The 19,575-nt window shown below is 43.1% G+C and overlaps 1 protein-coding gene across 1 annotated transcript in view; it reads right to left on the bottom strand.

The window, feature by feature from the left end:
• Nucleotides 1-11,886: 11,886 nt before the first annotated feature.
• Nucleotides 11,887-19,575, bottom strand: part of Vit (vitrin) — a 135,980-nt gene continuing 128,291 nt past the window's right edge. The window contains exons 13-15 of the mRNA XM_008822590.2: nt 19,315-19,541; nt 15,681-16,194; nt 11,887-12,409 (exon numbers count right to left, since the gene is read on the bottom strand). Coding sequence (XP_008820812.1) covers nt 12,231-12,409; nt 15,681-16,194; nt 19,315-19,541 — 920 coding nt within the window. The 3' untranslated portion in view covers nt 11,887-12,230. The remainder of the gene's footprint in view (nt 12,410-15,680; nt 16,195-19,314; nt 19,542-19,575) is intronic.

Raw genomic sequence — 19,575 nt, 5'->3', positions numbered from 1 at the left:
GGCAGGAGGACTGAGTTCAAGACTAGCCTGTGCTATATAGTGAGATCATCTCAAAACAAAACAGAACAGGCTTGTTAAATTACAGTGATCATACAGTATAATGTGAGTGCTTGCTCACTACCTACCTCATCAGTTAGGAAGGCTATGTGGTCTGGCTGGGGGCCTGAATCTTGAGGTTAGTTCCTAAGGAGAGGTAAGTTTCCATCTGTTCTCTCTCAACAGAGCTGTGCACCGATTTCTAGATGAAGATTGTCATGGAGATGGTGGGATGAGAAGGGACCTAGTTCTCTGTCTTACTCCTGTCTCTCATCCCATTTCTGAAACTCTGCTGTCTCCCTGGCTTTGGGGATTATGAATTACTCTAGTTTCACCGCCCCACCTATGAGCTACTGTGAATTGAGTTCCTTTTTTGTTTGTTTTAAAATTATGTCTATGTGTCTGGGTGTATGTACACGTGAGTTCAGATGTCCATGGAGATCAGAAGGGGGCATCAGATCCCCGGGAGCTGGAGTTACAGGTGGCTGTGAGCCATCTGATGTGGCTGCTGGGAACTGAACTCAGATTCTCTGGAAAAGCAGTAAGTATTCTTAACCACTGAGCCGTCTCATAAGCCCCTGAATTGAGTTTCTATCCTATGCAACTTAGAGAATCTCAACCGGCACCGTCTTGCATGGCTTTTCTCTCCAGCTTCACTCCTGTATACCCTTGCCTCACAGTTTGCACCACCTCAGTGTGCACACTGCCTCATCTTTGCTCCTGTCATTTCTTTCCTGGGATGTCTGTTTCATTTTTCTTCACCTGGACGAAATGGTTATCTTCCCAGAAACCCCAGCCTGGGAGGTTTCTCTGTGCTTTCTTGCTTCCTATCGCATTAGCAAGGCATGATCTATGTATTTGAATATCTCCCACACTAGCTGTAAGCTCCTGGGTTGGGACCAGGTTTCATCCATCTTTTATCCCTAGTTCTGATTCCAATGTCTGCTTAGTAGTGCTCATTAAACGACACTTAGGAAAGCAAACACACAAAAACCTTTTCATCTTCAGCAGAAATGAGAGCAGGAGGAAAGAACCAGAGTAACCCTGTGGGTAGAGCCACACAGAAGACTCCGGTCCTTGAAAGACAGTGACTGTAGCCTGTGTCAAGGAGTCTGAGAAAGATGTGGAGACAGTGGGGAAAAGGCACAACTTGGATGGAACTGGTGACTTGCTCTTCTTATCACATCCTGTTTCTCTGAGCACCTCTGCCTCTTGTTCTATGGGTGCCATTGTGTTAGGGGTACCATTATCAGATACCTTTGTGAAATGACTTAAGTTCAAAGATTTTATCTTCTAAATTCTTTGTTCTTGATAACGTATGTGGGCTGTGTCCCTAATAAGGAGGGACCAAGGGATCCTCTGTAGAATAGGTGGGTCAGGAGAGTGTAAGCCTCTCTGAGCAAGTCAGAGGAGGTGCCAAAGGGGAGGTGGCATTAGGACTGACACTTGAGGGATGTGTAAGAGTTTAGCATCCCTGGGTGTTCAGGAATTTTCAGGACTGTGGGCTATAGATTGGCATCATTCTGCAAGAAAGGATGGCTATCCAGAGAATCAGGGTGCATGATGGAGAAGGCAATTTGCATTAGACTTTTCACAGTATCCATTTTATAGACCCTGAGAGTGTACTTGATGGAATTGTGTTGTACATTTGGACTTTTCAAGTGTACTGGAGAATGTCCTGTGCAGGCACTTTGATTATCTTGTATGTGATCCTCATAAGAAACAAAATGGATAGGTGTGTTCATTTCTTTTTGTTGCTGTGACAAATACCCAAGAGAGGCAATTTAAGAAGAGGTAAGTTTTTTAGATTCGTGGTGTCAGAGCTTTTGACCTATGGTCACTTTTCTCTGCTGTCTCTGGGCCATGGTGAGGCAGAATATCATGTCACAAGAGTGTGGTGGAGTGAAGTTGCTTATCATGGTGGTTGGGAAGTAGAGATAGAAAAGGGATAGAAACAAGACATAACCTTCAAAGGTACTCTGAGTGCCCTACCTACCAATAATGCCATCAAATCATAAATGCATCCATGGATTAGTCTATTGATCACTTCAAAGCCCTTGAAATCTAGTCATTTCTCAATGAATGAGTCTATGAGCTGGGGACCAGGCCATCCACACAAAAGCCTTTGGTGGGGACCATTCATATCCAAACCATAACAGATTTCCTGCATTTAATTTTCAGATCTGCCTTGTATTGACTCTATGATCTTGGGCATCTCTATGCCATAGACACATGATGTATAAAACTCAAATAAGAAGGCCTATCTCAGCAAATCATAGAGGTGAGTGAATGTGTGCAGCCTTAGAACAATGTCCAGCCAATGACAGTCACGGTTAAGCATAACTACAATCTTATTCCTCATGAGGTTTTTGTAATTGCTAAGTCGTACATTTGGTGCATAAACTCATGATGGTAATTATGCGATTTTAATTCTTCCTTTGTCGGTGTTTCCCACTGGACTGTGAACTCCTCAGACACCAGTTGAATGTCTTTTTCCAAAGCAATTGAATTCGTGCTTCTAAGAATATTTCTTACTTACCCATTTATATATTGTAATCTAAGGGGAGATCTCAGGATTTTGACTGGAAAATAACATTATTTGGAAACTCCTTTTAAGCTGAAAAATCCTTGGACACAGGAGAATTGTCTTTTCTATAAACTCATGCTGACCCTTGAGATCACAGCTGGGAAAGCTGTTTTATGAAGGTTTTGCCCTGTTCGAAAGGATTATTTAAAGAGCCAAGAGAAACAAGAAATATCTGAACTTTGCCAGCGTGGCCAGAAATTTCTGCAGACCTTTGCTGCACAACTTTGAGCCTGAGCAAAGAAACTTCTGCTAAAGGTCATCAGTTTCTGAGAAGTGGGAAAATTAGGTTGAGTAGAGTCAAGACAGCATGGGTATCCAGAGAGCCTTGTTCAATGCTCCTGTCCATTTGTGTGCTTTTCTTTGAAAGGAAAGGGCATGGAAGAATTTTTTTCTGTTGAGACCACCATTATGAGAAGCCAAGTTGCTTTAGGAGATGAGCTGCAGAGCCTGCAGCATCCAGAGAACTCTGCCAAATCGGGACCAGACTGTAGCACTGTGCAGAACTGGGTTGGTGGGGGGGGGATGAGATGGGGTGAGGGTTCTGGCCTTCCAAAAAAGCACCTGACATTCTTGTCTCTGGCTGCACAATTTTCTGGCTTGGGTGTGAATGTGTCTGAGTGACTTCCTAGGGTTAGTGGTGTCATCCTCCCTTAGCAGCACCAAGCATGGTTTAGGTTGCTTAGAGTGTGATTGTAGTCCATGCCATCCATCATCCCTCATTGCTGGATCTTCAAAGTGCTCTGTGAAAGCCCTGATTCAACCCAACCCTGTTCCCCATCAGTCTTCCCAGGGGACCACTGAGGACTCTGTTGTCAAGGAGCTTGCAGAGACCATATAGCCCCTTCACTTTCCTGCCTCATCTACCCACAGCCTTGTTTCTTGAAACCTCCCAAGCAGAAGTTGTTCTCAGCCCATTTACTTCAGTTCCGGAATAAGGACAGGTCTGCTCTTTGTCCCTACTGCCCCTTCCAAACTATCCCCTTTAGCTCTCTTGGTTATATTGGGTTCTCATTCAATACTGCTGTCTTCTGCCCACCTTTTCTCATTGGCTGAAGATACCAGAGTCCCCCCAATGTCTTTCTTTCATCTCCTCTTTTGTCACTGTCTCTGGTGACCTGAACACCCACAGCTCTTGAGCACCTCCACCACCTCATTTCCTGGAGTCCCTTCCTCTACCCAGCACACCCACACATATTTGTTGGCATCATGTAGATGGCCCATTGGAAGATGTTTCATTTCCCCAATCATGTTACCTGTCATTAGGGTGACTGTCATGGTTATTCTTCATTGTCATCTTGACTGGGTTTGGAATCACTCAGAGACACACCTCTGAGTGTATCTTTGACGTTGTTTCCAGAGAGGTTTAACTTGGAGGGATGGCTCACTATGAATGTGGGTGGCACCATCCCATGGACTGCGGTACCAGGATGAATAAAAGGAAAAAGGAGAAAGCAGCCTGATCAACAAGATTCATCTCTGCTTCCTGACTGAGGGCACAGTGCAACTGGACACCTCACACCCCTGCAACCATGCCTTCCCATCATAGTGGACTTTATCCCTTCATCAACCGTGAGCCAAAAGTCGTTCTTCTTCCCCTTAAATTGCTTCTGTCAGGTATTTTGTCATGGTAATGAGAAAAGTAACTAACATAGATGGTTATGTAATTTTTAAAGTGTGATGGAAGTTTTTTACGTGAAAAGACCCAAAACAATTACAATTACAATTACATTATTTTGGGAAATATTTACTTATTGGTGACCTTTTTGTATTGAAACCCCTATAAAATATGTTTAGCCTTCCATATCTATTGATTCAATCAATCTTGGATTGGGAATATTAAAAAAAAGTCTTCCCTAAGTGTTTATAGGACCTGGTATTATTCTCTAAACAAATATATATTTTGAGAAGTTCATACATGTATACAATTAAATATGATCCTATCTATGCTCATTTCCTCCTCCAACTTCTTTCATGTCCCTCCCACTTCCCCAGAGGTTGATGTCAGGTCTCTTTCTTTTTTTAAAAAATATTTTATTTATTATTTTTATTTTGTGTATTTGAGTGTATTGCCTGAATGCATGTAAGTGCACTCATGTCATGCAATGCCTGTAGAAGTCAGAAGAAGGCATCAGATTCCCCTGGAACTGGAATTACAGATGGTTAGCTGCCATGTAGGTGTTGGGAATTGAACCCGGTTCCTGTAAGAGCAGCCAGTGATCTTAACCACTAAAGAACTCTCCAGCCCTGACAGATGTCTTTCTTGATTGCATTCTATCTTATATATTGAGGTAGAGTCTCTCATTTGAGCCCAGAGCTCACCTGTTCCACTAGTATAGCTAGCTGCTTGCTCCAGGGACCCTGTCTCCATCTCCCTCTTGATAGGATTACAAATCTGCTGACATACTTATCTGACATTTACATGGATGCTGGGGATCTGAATCTGGTCCTCACACTTGTGTGGCAAATGCTTTATCTGCTGAACTATCTCCCCAGTCCAGCAATCAATCAATCAATCAAAAAATATATATATTTATATTCTATACCTATACCATATTATAAGTAATTTAGAGATGATTTAAAGTATATGAGAGAGGACATTCAGAAATTATATGTAAATGTACCATTTCAAATAAGGAACTTCAGGACTGAGGATTTGGGTACATGGAGGAGTGGACCTGGGGATACTGAATGATAACTGTAATTATATTTCAAAAACATTTTCCAAAATACAATGTTAAAAATTAAAATAACATATACATGTGCATCAAAACAATATTGGAAAAAGTCCTTTGTTGTATTATCTTCATAGTCAAAAACAGGCAGAGTAATTACTCCTAATACCTCTTTGTAGTTTTAATTAGGTTTTACAGACTCTGTCACCGATAGTCATTGTATCTTTATGAAGAATTTCCTCCATAAAAGTTGTTTTCATATTCTGAAATTGAGAGCAAAAATGCTTGCAGCTGCCTTCAAAGAGTATTTTATGGCTAGTAAATTTGAAACTGGTAACACTTTTAAATTGATTCTTCTTTGTAAACCACAATAGTGTGTTTGTCTCTGTGTGTGTGTGTGTGTGTGTGTGTGTGTGTGAGAGAGAGAGAGAGAGAGAGAGAGAGAGAGAGAGAGGTATATGAGTGTGTGTACTTTTGTTTGTAGTGTGCTCACCCACACAAGTAAATGTGGAGGCCAGAGACTGACATGTGGACGGAGGCCAGAGACTGACACTTGGACATCTTCCTCAATTCTTTCTCCACCTTAATTTTTAAAAATTTAATTTTTATTGAATTTCTGTGATTTTCATACAATATAGTTGATAGTATTTAGATTCCCTTCCCTATCTGCACTTCCTTTCACGGCCCTCCCATTCAATTTAATGTACTTTCCTATATCCTGTACCTATAATATGTCCTCTAGAGTCTTATTTGTGTTCCCAAATGTCCTTCACTGTAGGTCCATACACTGGGCCCATCAAGAGTCCCATTCCTGTAAGATACTGTCCCCTCCTGGTAGCAGCCATCAGTTGCCAAAAGTTCCTTAGGTTTGGCTGGGATTTCTTTTTCTTTTCTTTTTTTTTTCTTCAAATTTTTTTATTTGTTATTTTTATTTTATGTGTATATGTGTATTGCCTGCATGTAGGTAAGTGCACCCATTTCGTGCTCCACGGTGGATAGAAGAGGCTGTCAGATCTCCTGGAACTGGAGTTATGGACAGTTGTTAGCTGCCATGTGGGTGCTGGGATTCAAACCCGGGTCTTTTTCAAGAGCAGTCAGTGTTCTTAACAGCTGTCATCTATCCAGCCCCTGGTTGGGATTTCTTAACTACTGTCCCATGACTCTGCTGGGATTTTGTCTGATTTGAGCTTGCACAGAACTTGTGCATGCTGTCACCATTGCTGTGAGTTCATATGAGTATGTGTATTAGTCAGGGTTCTCCAAAGAAACAGAACCGGTAGAATGTACAGAGATTTATCGGCTTAGCTCACAGGACAGAGTCCGAGCAGTCCAACAATGGCTGCACCACACTGGAGAAGCTGAGAATCCGTAGTCACTCAGTCCACAAGGCTGGATGTCTCAGTAGTCCCAATCTGGTGCTGAAGGTCTGACAGATTCCAGAAGATCAGCTAGTGTTCAGTCTACAGCAGCAAGATGAACTCACCAGCAAGAGAGAAGGCAAGCAGCAAGAAGCCTGGTGGTCTCCTCTGCCTTGGCCTTTTATATGGGCTGCCATCAGAAGGTAACACCCACATTTATGGTGTGTCTTCCAGCTTCAGATGATCCAATTAAGAAGATCTCTTTTATTTCAGGTAATCCCAGATCCAGTCAAGTTGACACCCAGGGTTAGCCATCACAGTATGTGACCAGTTGTCTGGAAGCCTTTGTTTCCTTGTGGTCATCCACCACCTCTGGCTCTTACAATCTTTCCATCTCTTCTTCCACAATAATCCCTGAGCCTTAGGAGGCAGAGTTTTGAAATAGGTGTTCTATTCATGAATAAGTACTCGTGGCCTCTCATTTTCTGCACATTGACTGATTGTGGATTTCTATGTTAATCACCAATTTATGTATAAGGAAACTTCTCTGCTGAGAGCTGAGAGATGCATTTATCTATGTAGAGGTTGCATTAAGATACGCACTTAAGGGTAAGTCTCACAGACACCTTCTCTGCATTTGAGCAGTTATATAACTTTGTGGTAGTCTCCATCTATTGCAAAAAGATGCTTCTTTGATGGGGATGAAAGCTACACTTGTCTGTAAATATGAGGATGCATATTTAGAATAAAGTAAGGAATTATGTTGGTCTAGGGATGTGGCAAAAGTAGGTTTTTCTCTAGGATCTATGACCTCTCCAGCCTTGTGTATTTGGTTATGTTTATAGCACAACACATGAATTCCCTCTCAATGACTGGGCCTTAATTCCTGATTTCCACAGCGGTTAAATCAGTTTGTAATCCCACCAACAGTGGATGAGGGCTCCCCTTTCTTTGCATCCATGGCAGCATTTCATGTCATTTGTTCTCTTGATCTTATCCAGTCTGACTGAGATTAGATGAAACGTTAAAGTAGTTTTGATTTGCATTTCCCTAATTACTAAGGTTGTTGAACACTTTTTAAGGTGTTTCTTAGCCATCATTATTTCTTCTTTTGAGAACTCTCTGTTCAGATCCATAGCCCATCTTTAAATTGGGTCATTTGTTTTCTTGCTTCTTGGATTTTTGAGTTCTTTGTATATTCTAGATATAAATCCTCTTTCAGATAAATAGCTGGTGAAGATTTCCTTCTCTGTAGGCTTCCTCTTCACTCAATTGGTTAAGTCATTTATTTGTGATCTTTATGATTTTTTAATTCAGTTGCTTAGAGCTGTACATTTTCCTCTTAGGACTGCTTTTAATGTGTCTCAGAGGTCCTGTTGTGTTGTATTATCATTTTCAATTAGTTCCACGAATAACTTTATTTCTTTCTTGATTTCTTCTTTGACCCATTCATCATTAAGGAGCATGTTGTTTAAACTCCATGAGTTCATGTAGTTACCAGAGATTCTTTTGCTATTGATTTTAAGCCTTATTGCATTGTGATCTGATAGAATGAATGGAATTATTTCAGTTCTTTTTGTATTTGTTGAGGTTTGTCTTGTGCCCCATATATGGTCAATTTTAGAGAAACTTCCATTGGCTGCGAGTAAAAATGTTTTGTTTGGTTCTTAGGAAGACTATCTGGTAGATGTCTGCTAGGTTAATTTGCTGTATGAGATCATTTAATTTAGATGTTTCTCTGTTTCTTCTTTGTCCAGTTGGCCTGTCTATTGGAGAGATTGGGGTATTGAAGTCAGTTACTATTGCTGAATTGGGGTTTATCTGTGTCTTGAAGTCCTATAGAACTGTTTTTATGAAATTGAGTGCACTAAAGTTTGGTGCATATATGTTCATGATTGTAATGTCTTCTTGGTCAATTGTTCCTTTGATAAGATTGGAGTGACTTTATCTCTTCTGATTAATTTTAATTTGAAGTCTATTTAGTCAGATATTAGAACTGCAATGCTGCTTGTTTCTTAGTGCCATTTGCTTGGAATATTTTTTTCCATCCTTTCAGTGTAAGGTAACCCCTATCCTTGAAGGTGAGATGCATTTCTTGTAGATAACAAAAAGATGGATTTTGTTTCTTAATCCATTTCACCAGTCTGTGTCTGATTGGAGAGTTGAGGTCATTGATATTTAAAGTTATTATTGAAAGATATGTGTTGGTTAGTTATTTTAATAGGACTGGTGGGGTTTGGTGGGGGCATATTATTTTGGCTTTCATATTATTTGTAGGTTTTCATTATGGTCTGGTCATGTGGATTTCTTTTGTTGGTTATGTGTCTGACATGGAACTCAAGCCTGCCTTTGTTGAGTTGAAGTTTGATTCTGTTTATGTTGTTGTTGTAGCTTGGTTCCTTTCTGATCTGGTATGAATAGGGTCTGGTCTGGGTTTCGTGTCCTATATGTTGCTTTTTCATTGGAGGGATCAGATGGATTCAGGCAGGCTAGTCAGGAAATCTTCAGGAAGGCAAAGGAGCCTAGGCCCAAGTCAAGGTGATGGGTATCAGCTGGGACAGTTCTAATAGACTAAACAAAGAAAGTGTGAGCCCTGGACCCAAGCCACCAGAACTAGTCTCAGAGCAAGGGAATGGAGATCTGGTTTGATGGGATCTGGCTGTCTCACCCAGGCTGGTCATGTGATCTCTGGCAGCTTCAGCGGGATGGGACCAAAAAGATTCAAGGAGAGCCAGTGGGAACAGAATGGGCTGGCTCTTACTAGCTAGCAGAGAAGGCCTGAGCTCTAGAGCAGTGGGAGGGACTGAGATGATCCCAAAGCAGAGGGGTGGGACAGTGGGATTTGGGTAACTCACCCCGGTTAGTCAGGTATGCCACCATTTTACTTTTTTGAGACAGGTTCTCCCACTGAACCTGCTTTGGCTAGATTATCTGGCCAGCAAGCCCCTGGGATCGTCGTGTCTCTGTCCTCCAGTGCTAAGGTTACTGATGTACCACCATGCCAGCTTTTATGTGGATCTTGAGAATCTGGACTCAGGTTCTCATGCTTGCACAGCAAGCTCTTTACCACAGAGCCATCTCCCCAGCCTGACCACGGTATTTTTAACTGATGCATGCTCTTTCCAGGTACTGAGGTATTATACTCTTTAATCACTAAGATACTTTGAGGCTTCGTGCAAACTCTGTTCAATGGGTAATATCCTCAATTTTTAGTGTAGAATTTAGGCTCAGGTATTGACACAGATAGTATCTTTTTGCCTCCATTCAGAGCAGTATTCATCAATGACAGAATGTATGAATTGCAGAAGAGCCACAAGTCTCATTAGGGAAAGCCATAAATCCCTCAAAATGTCTAACTGGCCCTAAATTGGCGGCCTGGCCTTGCTCAAGTCTGGCTCTGCTCACCCCTTATCAGTTGGTTGCTCCCAAGCCTGAGAGAAAGTATTTATGGAGCCCACCTGTCTCCTCTAGGGCCATAGATAACACCCCTGCCAGTTTCTGGGGGAAATAATCTTGAGAAAGAGACCCTCAATCACTCCAGGGACACCAAGCCCGGGCGCTAACTCAACTCCCCACTAAGTACAGCTGTGTCCCACAGCCCTGGTATAACCCCCCCCCCTTTTCTTTTTCTAGTTGTAGATGCTTGGTTCCCAAGAGCCTCTACCTCTTGCTGTATCTTCTTTGAATAAAGGAGGATACATTCCTTGCCTGTTGCAGGTCTGGCTCTGATTTCTTGTCTCCTACTCCTCTATCTTTCCTTTTATTTTCCAAAAATTTAACAATCAACACATATTTTTCTAAAATAAAACAGAACTTTAATAATTAGTCATCCCTCTTTAGGAATTTGTTGAATGTTCTGTTTGTTTTTTAAGTAGTGGGATTGAAATCCGGGGCCCTATGCATGCTAGGCAAATACTCTCTGAATTACATCTCTATTCCTTTGTTTGTTTTATATTTTGAGGTAGGATCTCTTTAAGCTGACCAGTCAGGCCTTGAACTTGTAGCCCTCCTGCCTCAGCCTCTTGAGTAGCTGGGATTATTGGCATCTGCTACCATATCCATCTCTGGATATTCTTTTGCATGTATTGCATATGCATTTTTTTAATCTTTTTGAGATAGGGCCTCTCTGTAGCCCCATCTGGCCTGTAACTCCCTATGTAGACCAAGCAGGCTTCAATCTCATAGAGATTCACCTGCCTCTGCCTCTGGAGTGCTGGGATTAAGGGTGTGCCATCACACCTTCCTGCATATACATTGTACAAGGTAACAAATGAGATCTTGACTGAGGAAGTGAAATTCAATCAAACTCTTTCTACTTTATTTTAACGTAAAAAAAAATCAATACCAGAGCTGTGGGTGGTAGTGTATACATTCGTAATCTTAACACTAGGGAGCCAGAAGCAAGAGGATTGATAGACTTTGATGCTGGGCTAGATTCCTTGGTGATCAGGCTGGGCCTTCCATGCAAGTGTGATAACCTGAGTTCCATTCCCAGGACCCATGTGGTGGAAGGAAAGAACGAACTCTGACCTCCACATGTATGCTGTGACATATATGCATACATGTGCATGTGTATATGTGCACACACAATCAATAAAATGTGAAAAAATCCAGTCTAAACTGCATATAAGACCCCATCTTAAAAAAAAACAACTAATATCTACTTCCTATTGAACACCAGAAAAAAAAATGCTAAACTGGATGGACCCAGGACAACAGGCTCTCTTCCAGGAAACTCTAACACTAACTGCTCAGGAAGAGTTCAATGGGTATCCAGCTCAGACACATCAGAATCACAAGGCAGCTCTTGAAGCATGTCTATATGTTCAGGCTCCAGTCCCAGAGACTTGGATTTCACTGGGATTGGGAGCAGGCCTAGGAGCCAGCATTTTGATTTCCCAAATGATTCTAATACAACCTTTTAAACAAGACCAACTTGGTCCTCCAGGGCCATCAGCACCTAAAGCAGTATGTTGTGGATATTCAGTAATACAGATAACACTAAGGGCATGACTAGTCAGGAGAAGCTCTACAGCAGCCACATTCCCTCTAGGTCCTCGTGGGTGTCTTGTCATTTGTTGACCAGGTAGATCAGAGGGTGATCTCACCACAAACCCAGACAATAATCACACAACAAGAAAGCATCCATATAATTCTTTTAAAGATTTAATTAAACAATGTAGACCCCTACATTGTCATGCCAAAAACAAAAATAAAAAAGAATTTTGTGGCTGATGACAAGTTCTAATGAGAAATAAAAACATAACTTCTCACAAAAGCTCCAATTAAACTTTTCGTGAGAGCCGCTCTTCTGGGCATGTATTTCGAAAACAATTGTCAAAATGCGAAATCCTCAGATGCTCAAAGCGATGTGCTATTTTAACCCAACCTGTGAACTGGTGATCATCTTCCTAACTACAAGTTTTGAAGCATGAAAATCACCAATGGCAAAGAGTAGTAATAATACATGTTTTCCCAAGCCCCACCCAAGCCATGACCCTCTGTGTGCCTCAGAAAGCCTGGGACAGTCCCAAGAGTCAGTAAGGCAGCGTTTAACATTCTCTGCCAACTCCAAACTCAATTCCGAGGCTGTGAGTTGAACTCTGTACAAATGTTCTGGATGATCCTGGGGACAGATTTGTAGAGGTTGTCAAACTCTTCCACGAAGAAGGAGTGGTCCCTGGCAGGGTGAGTGGCAATGACCTCCAGCTCGTCCTGGGCAGCCCATGCAACACCTATTGCATAGGTGATCACTCCTGTGGAGACAAAGAGCAGATGAAGCAAATGTCCCCAAGCAAAGGGTCTGCCAATGGATACTTTCCTTCTGGGTGTCCCAAGCCAGAAATGTGCCAAGGGAAACAAAAGAAAGAACCCCAATGGGCCTCTGGGTTCTAGAAATAAGATTAAGTATGGCAGTTCATTCAGTAAACTTCGAATACTTACTTTATGCCAACAGCAACAAAATTAATATAGATGCTGTCTTAAGAGTTTAGAATCTTTTGACCCTATTTGAACATAGGGTCTTTGAAGACATAATGGAATAAATTCCATTGAGGTCATACTGGAATGGACTCCTAATTTAATCTGACTGGATTCTTTTAAGAAGAGAGAGACCCAGAGACAGATATAGTGAATGAGAACAAATGAAGGTCAAGCAACCAAAGTACTGATGCTTCTTACTAGAAACTAGGAAGAATTAAGGATGTATCCACCCAAAGTCTCAGAGAGAGAGAGAGAGAGAGAGAGAGAGAGAGAGAGAGAGAGATTCTCTGACAATTCAACTTTGGACCTCTAGCATCCAGAATGGAGCAAGAAGAAATTATTATTTTACTTCATCGAGTTTGTGGGTACTTTCTAGTTTCTTCTCTCTAGATACTGTGTCGGATTCAGGGAGGGAGTTTGGGTTTTCAAGTGTTGGCAAGGAGCAGCAAGAATAACTTTGCCACAGTGCTGAGCTTTGACTGAGCCCTCTTTTCTGCTTAAAAATGGAAAGGCTAGCTGGGTGTGGTGGCGCACGCCTTTAATCCCAGCACTTGGGAGGCAGAGGCAGGTCGATCTCTGCGAGTTTGAGGTCAGCCTGGTCTACATAGTGAGTTCCAGGTCAGCTGGGGCTACAGGGAGACCCTGTCTCAAAAAGACCAAAAAAAAAAAAAATAAGAAAAATGGAAAGGCTAGCTAGGTGTGGTAGTGTATGCTTTTAATCAGGAGGCAGAGGCAGGCAGATCTCTGTGAGTTTGAAGCCAGCCTGGACTAAATAGTAAATTCCAGGCCAAAGTTACATAGTGAGACCCTGTCTCAAAAAAAAAAAAAGTATGGAAAGGCTGTGCCAAATAAAACTAAAAAACAGTATTAGAAATTGAGTTTTTCTGACCTCCTAGGACCACCCTCTTTGTAAAGAAGAGGCTTACAGCTAGGCTTACAGATGGCCACCCAGCATGGATTTCAGTACTCCAGGGGACACAATCCTCATTGCATTTTCTGATGAATCTCAGAGTTAGGCTCTAAACTAGAAACCTGGCCCCTTGGCATTTGTATCCAATAGTTCTAATGCCTTAAACCGTCCCAGAATGTTATTCTAATAGCCCCTATTTACCATCCCATTTGATGAGTAGTCCAAGGGTACCCTTTGGATGAGGCCCAAAGAAGATATATTTAGAAAAGAAGTGATGATGGAACTGACCATGAGCTGGGGTCAGATGTGGAGGGAAAGCAGGAGAGCCCCAGGCATGTAGTTCAGAACTAGCCCATCCTCCCTTGCTCACTTACTGTGAGACATTGTAAAGCTTGCTTCTGAACCTTAAATCATCAATCTGCTGACATGAGCCCAAGGGATCTTGTGACTGCTGGCATAGACACCATCATCCACCTTTGTGGGTATGCCCCACAGGCTGCACAAAAAGTAAAGCACTGGAAGGCTTCGTCTGAAATTGCTGCATAAACATTTTGGTTTCCAGAAGTAACAATATCTGCTTCTTAAGGCTTGTTTTAAGATTTAAAGCAGATTCTTAATTAATTTATTTTTATTGTATGTGTATGAGTGATAGGTCTGCATATATGTAAGTGCACCCATGCCATGCAGTACCTGTGGAGAACAGAAGAGGATGCTGAATCTCCTGGAAATGGAATTATGGACAGTTGTTAGCTGCCATGTGGGTGCTTGGATTTGAACCCAGGTCGCCTGCAAGAGCAGCCACTGCACTTAACCACTGAGCCATCTCTCCAGACCAATTTAAAAATATCAGGTTTTAAAAATACAGGAACAGAAAAGGAAAACCAGCTAGGGCACGGAGTGCTGCACCCTAGCTCAGGTCTCAAGTGTGCACAGACCACTTGGTTCACTTTTATTATCACAGGTTTCCTTCAGGCTCTTTGTATTTTCATGGTCTTCAGAATAGTGACTATGTACCTATAGACTGTTCAAGAGAAGTTTATATGTGACTGATTTTCTAAACATTTATAAAAATATTTTGCTCATCTTTCATGTTTTTAAACATTTTTGTTGACTTCTTGGGAATTTTTAAATATTTTATTTATTTATTTGCCTATTTGTGTAGGTGTGTGTGTGTGTGTGTGTGTGTGTGTGTGTGTGTGTGTGTGTGCCATAGCTCCTGTGTGTGATCAAAGAAAAATTTTGTGGTATTAGCTCTCTCCTTTAATCTTTCTGTGGGTTCTGGGGATCGAACTCAGGTTGGCAGGTTTGCATAGCAAGCACTTTTACCCACTGAGCCATCTTATCAGTCCTCTTGGAAAATTTTGTATGGAACGATCTCTTGAGGTATTTTGAATAAAAAAATCCTTCAAGGTTCCCCCCATCCCAAGATCTGGTTTGTAATAGTTTACAAAAACAATTCTTTTCGCCTAGGTATGGTGGCTCATATTGATAATTTCAGCGCTTGGGAGACTAAGGCAGGAAGGTTGTAGGTTTGAAGCAAGCCTGAGTCATACAGAAAGAGCCTATCTTAAAAAAAAACAAAACAGGGCTGGAGAGATGGCTCAGTAGTTAAGAGCACTGGCTGCTCTTGCAGAAGACCTGGGTTTGAGTCCTAGCACCCACATGGTGGCTAACAACTATTCGTTTGTAAACTCCACTTCCAGGAGATCTGATGCCCTCTTCTGACCTCTGTGGGCATTGTATGACACAGGTGTGCCTACCTACATGCAGGCAATACATTCATACACATAAAATAAATAAATAAATAAATAAATAAATAAATAAATAAATAAAATATTTTAAAAATAAACAAAGCCAAACAAACAAACAAAAATTAACACCTCAACCGTGGTGGGATAAATAGGGCTAGTGGTTGGGTTTTTTTTTTTTTTTTTTTTTTCAGTCTTTTTGAGTCAGGGTCTCCCTGCAGCCCCAGCTGGCCTGGAACTCGCTATGTAGACCAGGCTGGCCTTGAACTCACAGAGATCCACCTGCCTCTGCCTCCCAAGTGCTGGGATTAAAGGCATGCACCATCAAGCCTGGCCCTGGTATCTTTTATAAAGTGATAAATCAAATTCCCCTACAGGAGTGCTCACCTTTCTGGTGGGCGGCTATGGCTGGTATCCGCACATCGTCGTAGGACTTGCCATCCGTGATAAGGATCATTAACTTCCTCTTGTTGGGCTTGGACTTCTTGAAGAGCTGTTCGAGGGCATACTGGATGGCAGCCCCGGTGCTGGTGCCTCCACTCCAGTACCCCACCCTCTTGATGGCACTGAGGACGTCAGTCTTTGTGCTATGCTTGTCGAACCCAAATTCCAGCCGCTGCTCGTAGGTGTACTGCACGGCCCCGATGCGCGTGTCTGTGTCTGAAATCTCAAACTCCTTGCTGATGTTGGCCACAAACTGCAGGACCGTCCGGAAGTTGCCTGTCCCCACGCTGCTGGAGCCATCAATGACAAAGCCGATATCTGCTGAGTTTAAACAGGTCTTGCTGCAGGTCAGGCGATCTGTGTCGCAGACCCGCTTCACCAGGGGCTGCACTGTCTTGTGGAGGCTGAGCCAGCTTTGCACGTTGAACGAATAGAAGCCATTTGTTCTGCACACAGCCTGGAAGAAGGAGAGGAAAGATTCTGTCTAGGTCAGGGGTCAAGTCCTCCCATGTGTCACCATTACCCTTGCCAGTTAAGAAGCAGAGTCCCATTCCTTGTGTTAGTGCAGCACTGTCAGAGTGCAGCACTTTGTCCTGCCCAGTTGACCTTGTGGGGTACCCCTGAGGCCAAGACCCTTCCAGCAACATCTGGATTTGCTCCTTTCCCCCTCAGTTGGGTCTCTGCCTTATTGGAAAATGGTCTGCTGAGCAAATTCACAGGGAAATGTACATCACTGACTTTAGTTTCATATTTATGCATCTCTGGGACCCCTCAACTCATTTGTACAGGAAGCCAGTTATAAGAGTGGCATTGATGGGTACCATCACAGGAGAAGATTAAAGAAACTTCTGCTCTGATGGGAAACAGAAGTTCCACACAGAACAGGTTTTCCAGGGCAATCCTATACCCTTCAGGAAGGACTGGGAGTTTCTGAGTAGCCACAGGTGTCAGAGTCCCACTAGATCTTCTAGGAAAGATTTCCTCATTTGGTTCCTGCCCTCATCCTGCAAGGTGGAACCCCAACACTAGGAGGCCAACAGAGAACAGGTTTGAAGGCTCATCTCTGAGTTCTCTGTGACTGGAACACCAGTCTGTCTTCAAACTCTCAGCTCTATACTCTAGACAACCCTGACCCCAGGCAAATGAATATTTATCCACCTGTCCCTGAGCTTGGTCCAGAAAAATGTTAAGGGAGTGGCAAATAAAGATTGCTTCTCTGCTTTTAAATATTTTATTTATTATTTTTATTTTATGTGTATGCGTGTATTGCCTGTGTGTAGGTAAGTGCACCCATGGTGTGCAATGTCCGCCAGAAGAGGCTGTCAGATCCCCTAGGACTCGAGTTAGGACAGTTGTTAGCTGCCATGTGGGTGCTGGGATTCAAACCGGGGTCTTCTGCAAGAACAACCAGTGTTCTTAATCGCTGAGCCATCTCTCCAGCCCCTGCTTCTATGCTTTTAGAAGTGACTAGTCTAGTGCCCTGAAAGTGGGTCATTCCTTCCTTGCTTCTGCTTATCTCTGGGGATCACAGACAGAGTCAGACTTCATACAAATGAACTTGTATAATTAGAAAATTATTTTAAGTAAGAAATAACTTGTAAATTTCCCACAATTTTTTTTATTGAATTTTAAAAACCCAAATGGAGTTCACAAAACTTTCCATGGCCTAGGTGGATGAATGCTAGGATTGAGCTGAGTTCTGGCCAGTGGATGGAGCAGAGGGACTTCTACCAGACAGCCCACTTAAGGTCATGGCAGAGAGAGTGGTGATGTTGGCTGTGGACAAGAGACAAGTTGGCTGGAGCACAGGGGCTATGTGGAGGTCTCAGTAGCCAGGCCAGGAAAGTAGGTTGGAGCCTCATTCCAGAAAGCCTCAACAGCAGTGGGTTCCAGTGAAGGGCTTGGAGCAAAGATCCCATGGGACTGACTGGCAGAATGCTTAGTGAACATGAACTGGGCCTCACTGTGAAATCAAAATAAAGTGGGGAGACTTAGAAGGGGGGTGGACCCGAGGCAAAGTACATGCTTAGAATTGGTTTAGGCCTGGACAAGAGCAGAGGGATGAGAGACATGATGTGGGTACCAAGGAGTAATTCTGGGATGGCCTCTGATGTAAGTGTGGGACCATTCAGGTAGGTCCTGAGAAGGAGACAGTTTGGGTGGGAAAGATGGTGAGCTTGGCTTATTGTGAGATTTCAGGTTCTGATAGGACAGGGCTAAAAAAAGAAAAAAATTGTTAGCTGACATGGCTATAGTCTCAAGAGATGAAGGTGGAGCTTGGGGAGTATCAGGGGCATTGTAGATGGAGAAAGCTTTGTGGGAAACAGGGAGGAGAGTGGTGAATCCTGGCAACGTCTATATTTAGGGTTAGGGTCACACAGTGTCCAGGAAGTCAAGTCAACAAGGAAGAGAATTTTAAGGAGCAAGAGACAATCAGCAGTTTGATATGGTGCCCCATAGCTCTGAACACAGACTATTAAAGTCAATATCAAATCCATCCAGGCCTCCCTTCCTCCCTCCTTCCTTCCTTCCTCCTTCCTTCCTCCTTCCTCCCTCCCTCCCTTCCTCCCTCCTTCCTTCCTTCTTTCTTTCCTTCCTTCCTTTCTTCCTTCCACCCACTAAGTCCATTTAGTGCTAGCTGTGTGTTCATTGAATGACCACATCCCCCAAAACAAATGATTCTACTCCCCCTGGCAACTATCCACTGTCAACAGTTCTTCCATAAGGACTGGGGCCTGGAGACTCTCCACATTATTTAGCTAAGATTTTGGCTGTTTCTCCTTTCTCCCTTCCTTCCTCCCTCCCTCCTTCCCTCCCTCCCTCCCTCCCCCTCCCTCCTCCTTTCTTCCTTCCTTCCTCCTTCCTTCCTTCCTTCCTTCCTTCCTCCTTCCTCCTTCCTTCTTTCCTTCCTTCCTTCCTCCCTCCCTCCTTCCTTCCTTTCTTCCTTCCTCTCTCTCATTTTTTTCTTTTCTCTTTCTCCCTTCCCATTTTTTCTCCCTCTCTCCTTCCCAGTTGAAACCTTGTCTTTAGAGGAGGGTTTATGTGGAGTCCTACTTTCTCAAACACTAAACGTGGCTTTGGTGAAAGCGGACCAGGAGGCCTAGCACCCCTTCCAGGCATTTCTACAGAACCCAGGATCATGGGAACCAGACCATCCTGATCTGGGTCTACTCTTCTCCTGTTTATCATATAGATTCACTTGTAGTATGTGCTGTATGTGCCCACCTGTGTGTGTGTGGGGTAGGGTAGGTACACATATATGCACGTCTATGTGCTTGTGTAAAGTCTACTTGGGTTGCCTGGCTAGGGTCCCTTGGTGCTGCGGGAGGAGCAAGGGGAAGCCTTAAGTGAGATTCTGAGGATACTGTTCTTTCCCTGTGCTCCTAAGCTGTTGGTTGTGTGGTGGATGTGAGGTTTTGCTTTGACAGGGTAATCCCAGATTTCCTCAGGGGAGGCCCTCCTCCCTAGTCATAAGTTTTACACACATTTCAAGGCCCTAGGAACAGCCCTGAGGTCATCATCACTTTTCAGAGTGCAGAGGATCCTTACCTTGGGTTTGTCCCTCACAGTTACATACCTTGTTGGCAAAGTTGGGCTCCAGCACATACTGCTTCTCCTTTTCAGCAGCACCTTCAATGGTGATGAAGAAGATGTTGATTCCCGACTCTCTTGCAACTCTTGCAGTCTCCTCCACTTTATCTGTGGGCCAGCCATCTACCATGACCACAGCCACATTGGGAGCACCACCTCTGTTTCCATTTGCTTTGGAAAAGAAGTTCTTAGTCACAAAGGAGATGGCTCGGCCTGGAAGAAAAAGAAAATTTGTGCTTGGAGTGTT

The sequence above is a fragment of the Nannospalax galili genome, unplaced genomic scaffold (assembly GCF_000622305.1).
Source record: "Nannospalax galili isolate Female #2095 unplaced genomic scaffold, S.galili_v1.0 scaffold88, whole genome shotgun sequence".
Taxonomy (NCBI): domain Eukaryota; kingdom Metazoa; phylum Chordata; class Mammalia; order Rodentia; family Spalacidae; genus Nannospalax; species Nannospalax galili.
This window is presented reverse-complemented; position numbering and strand designations above follow the sequence as displayed.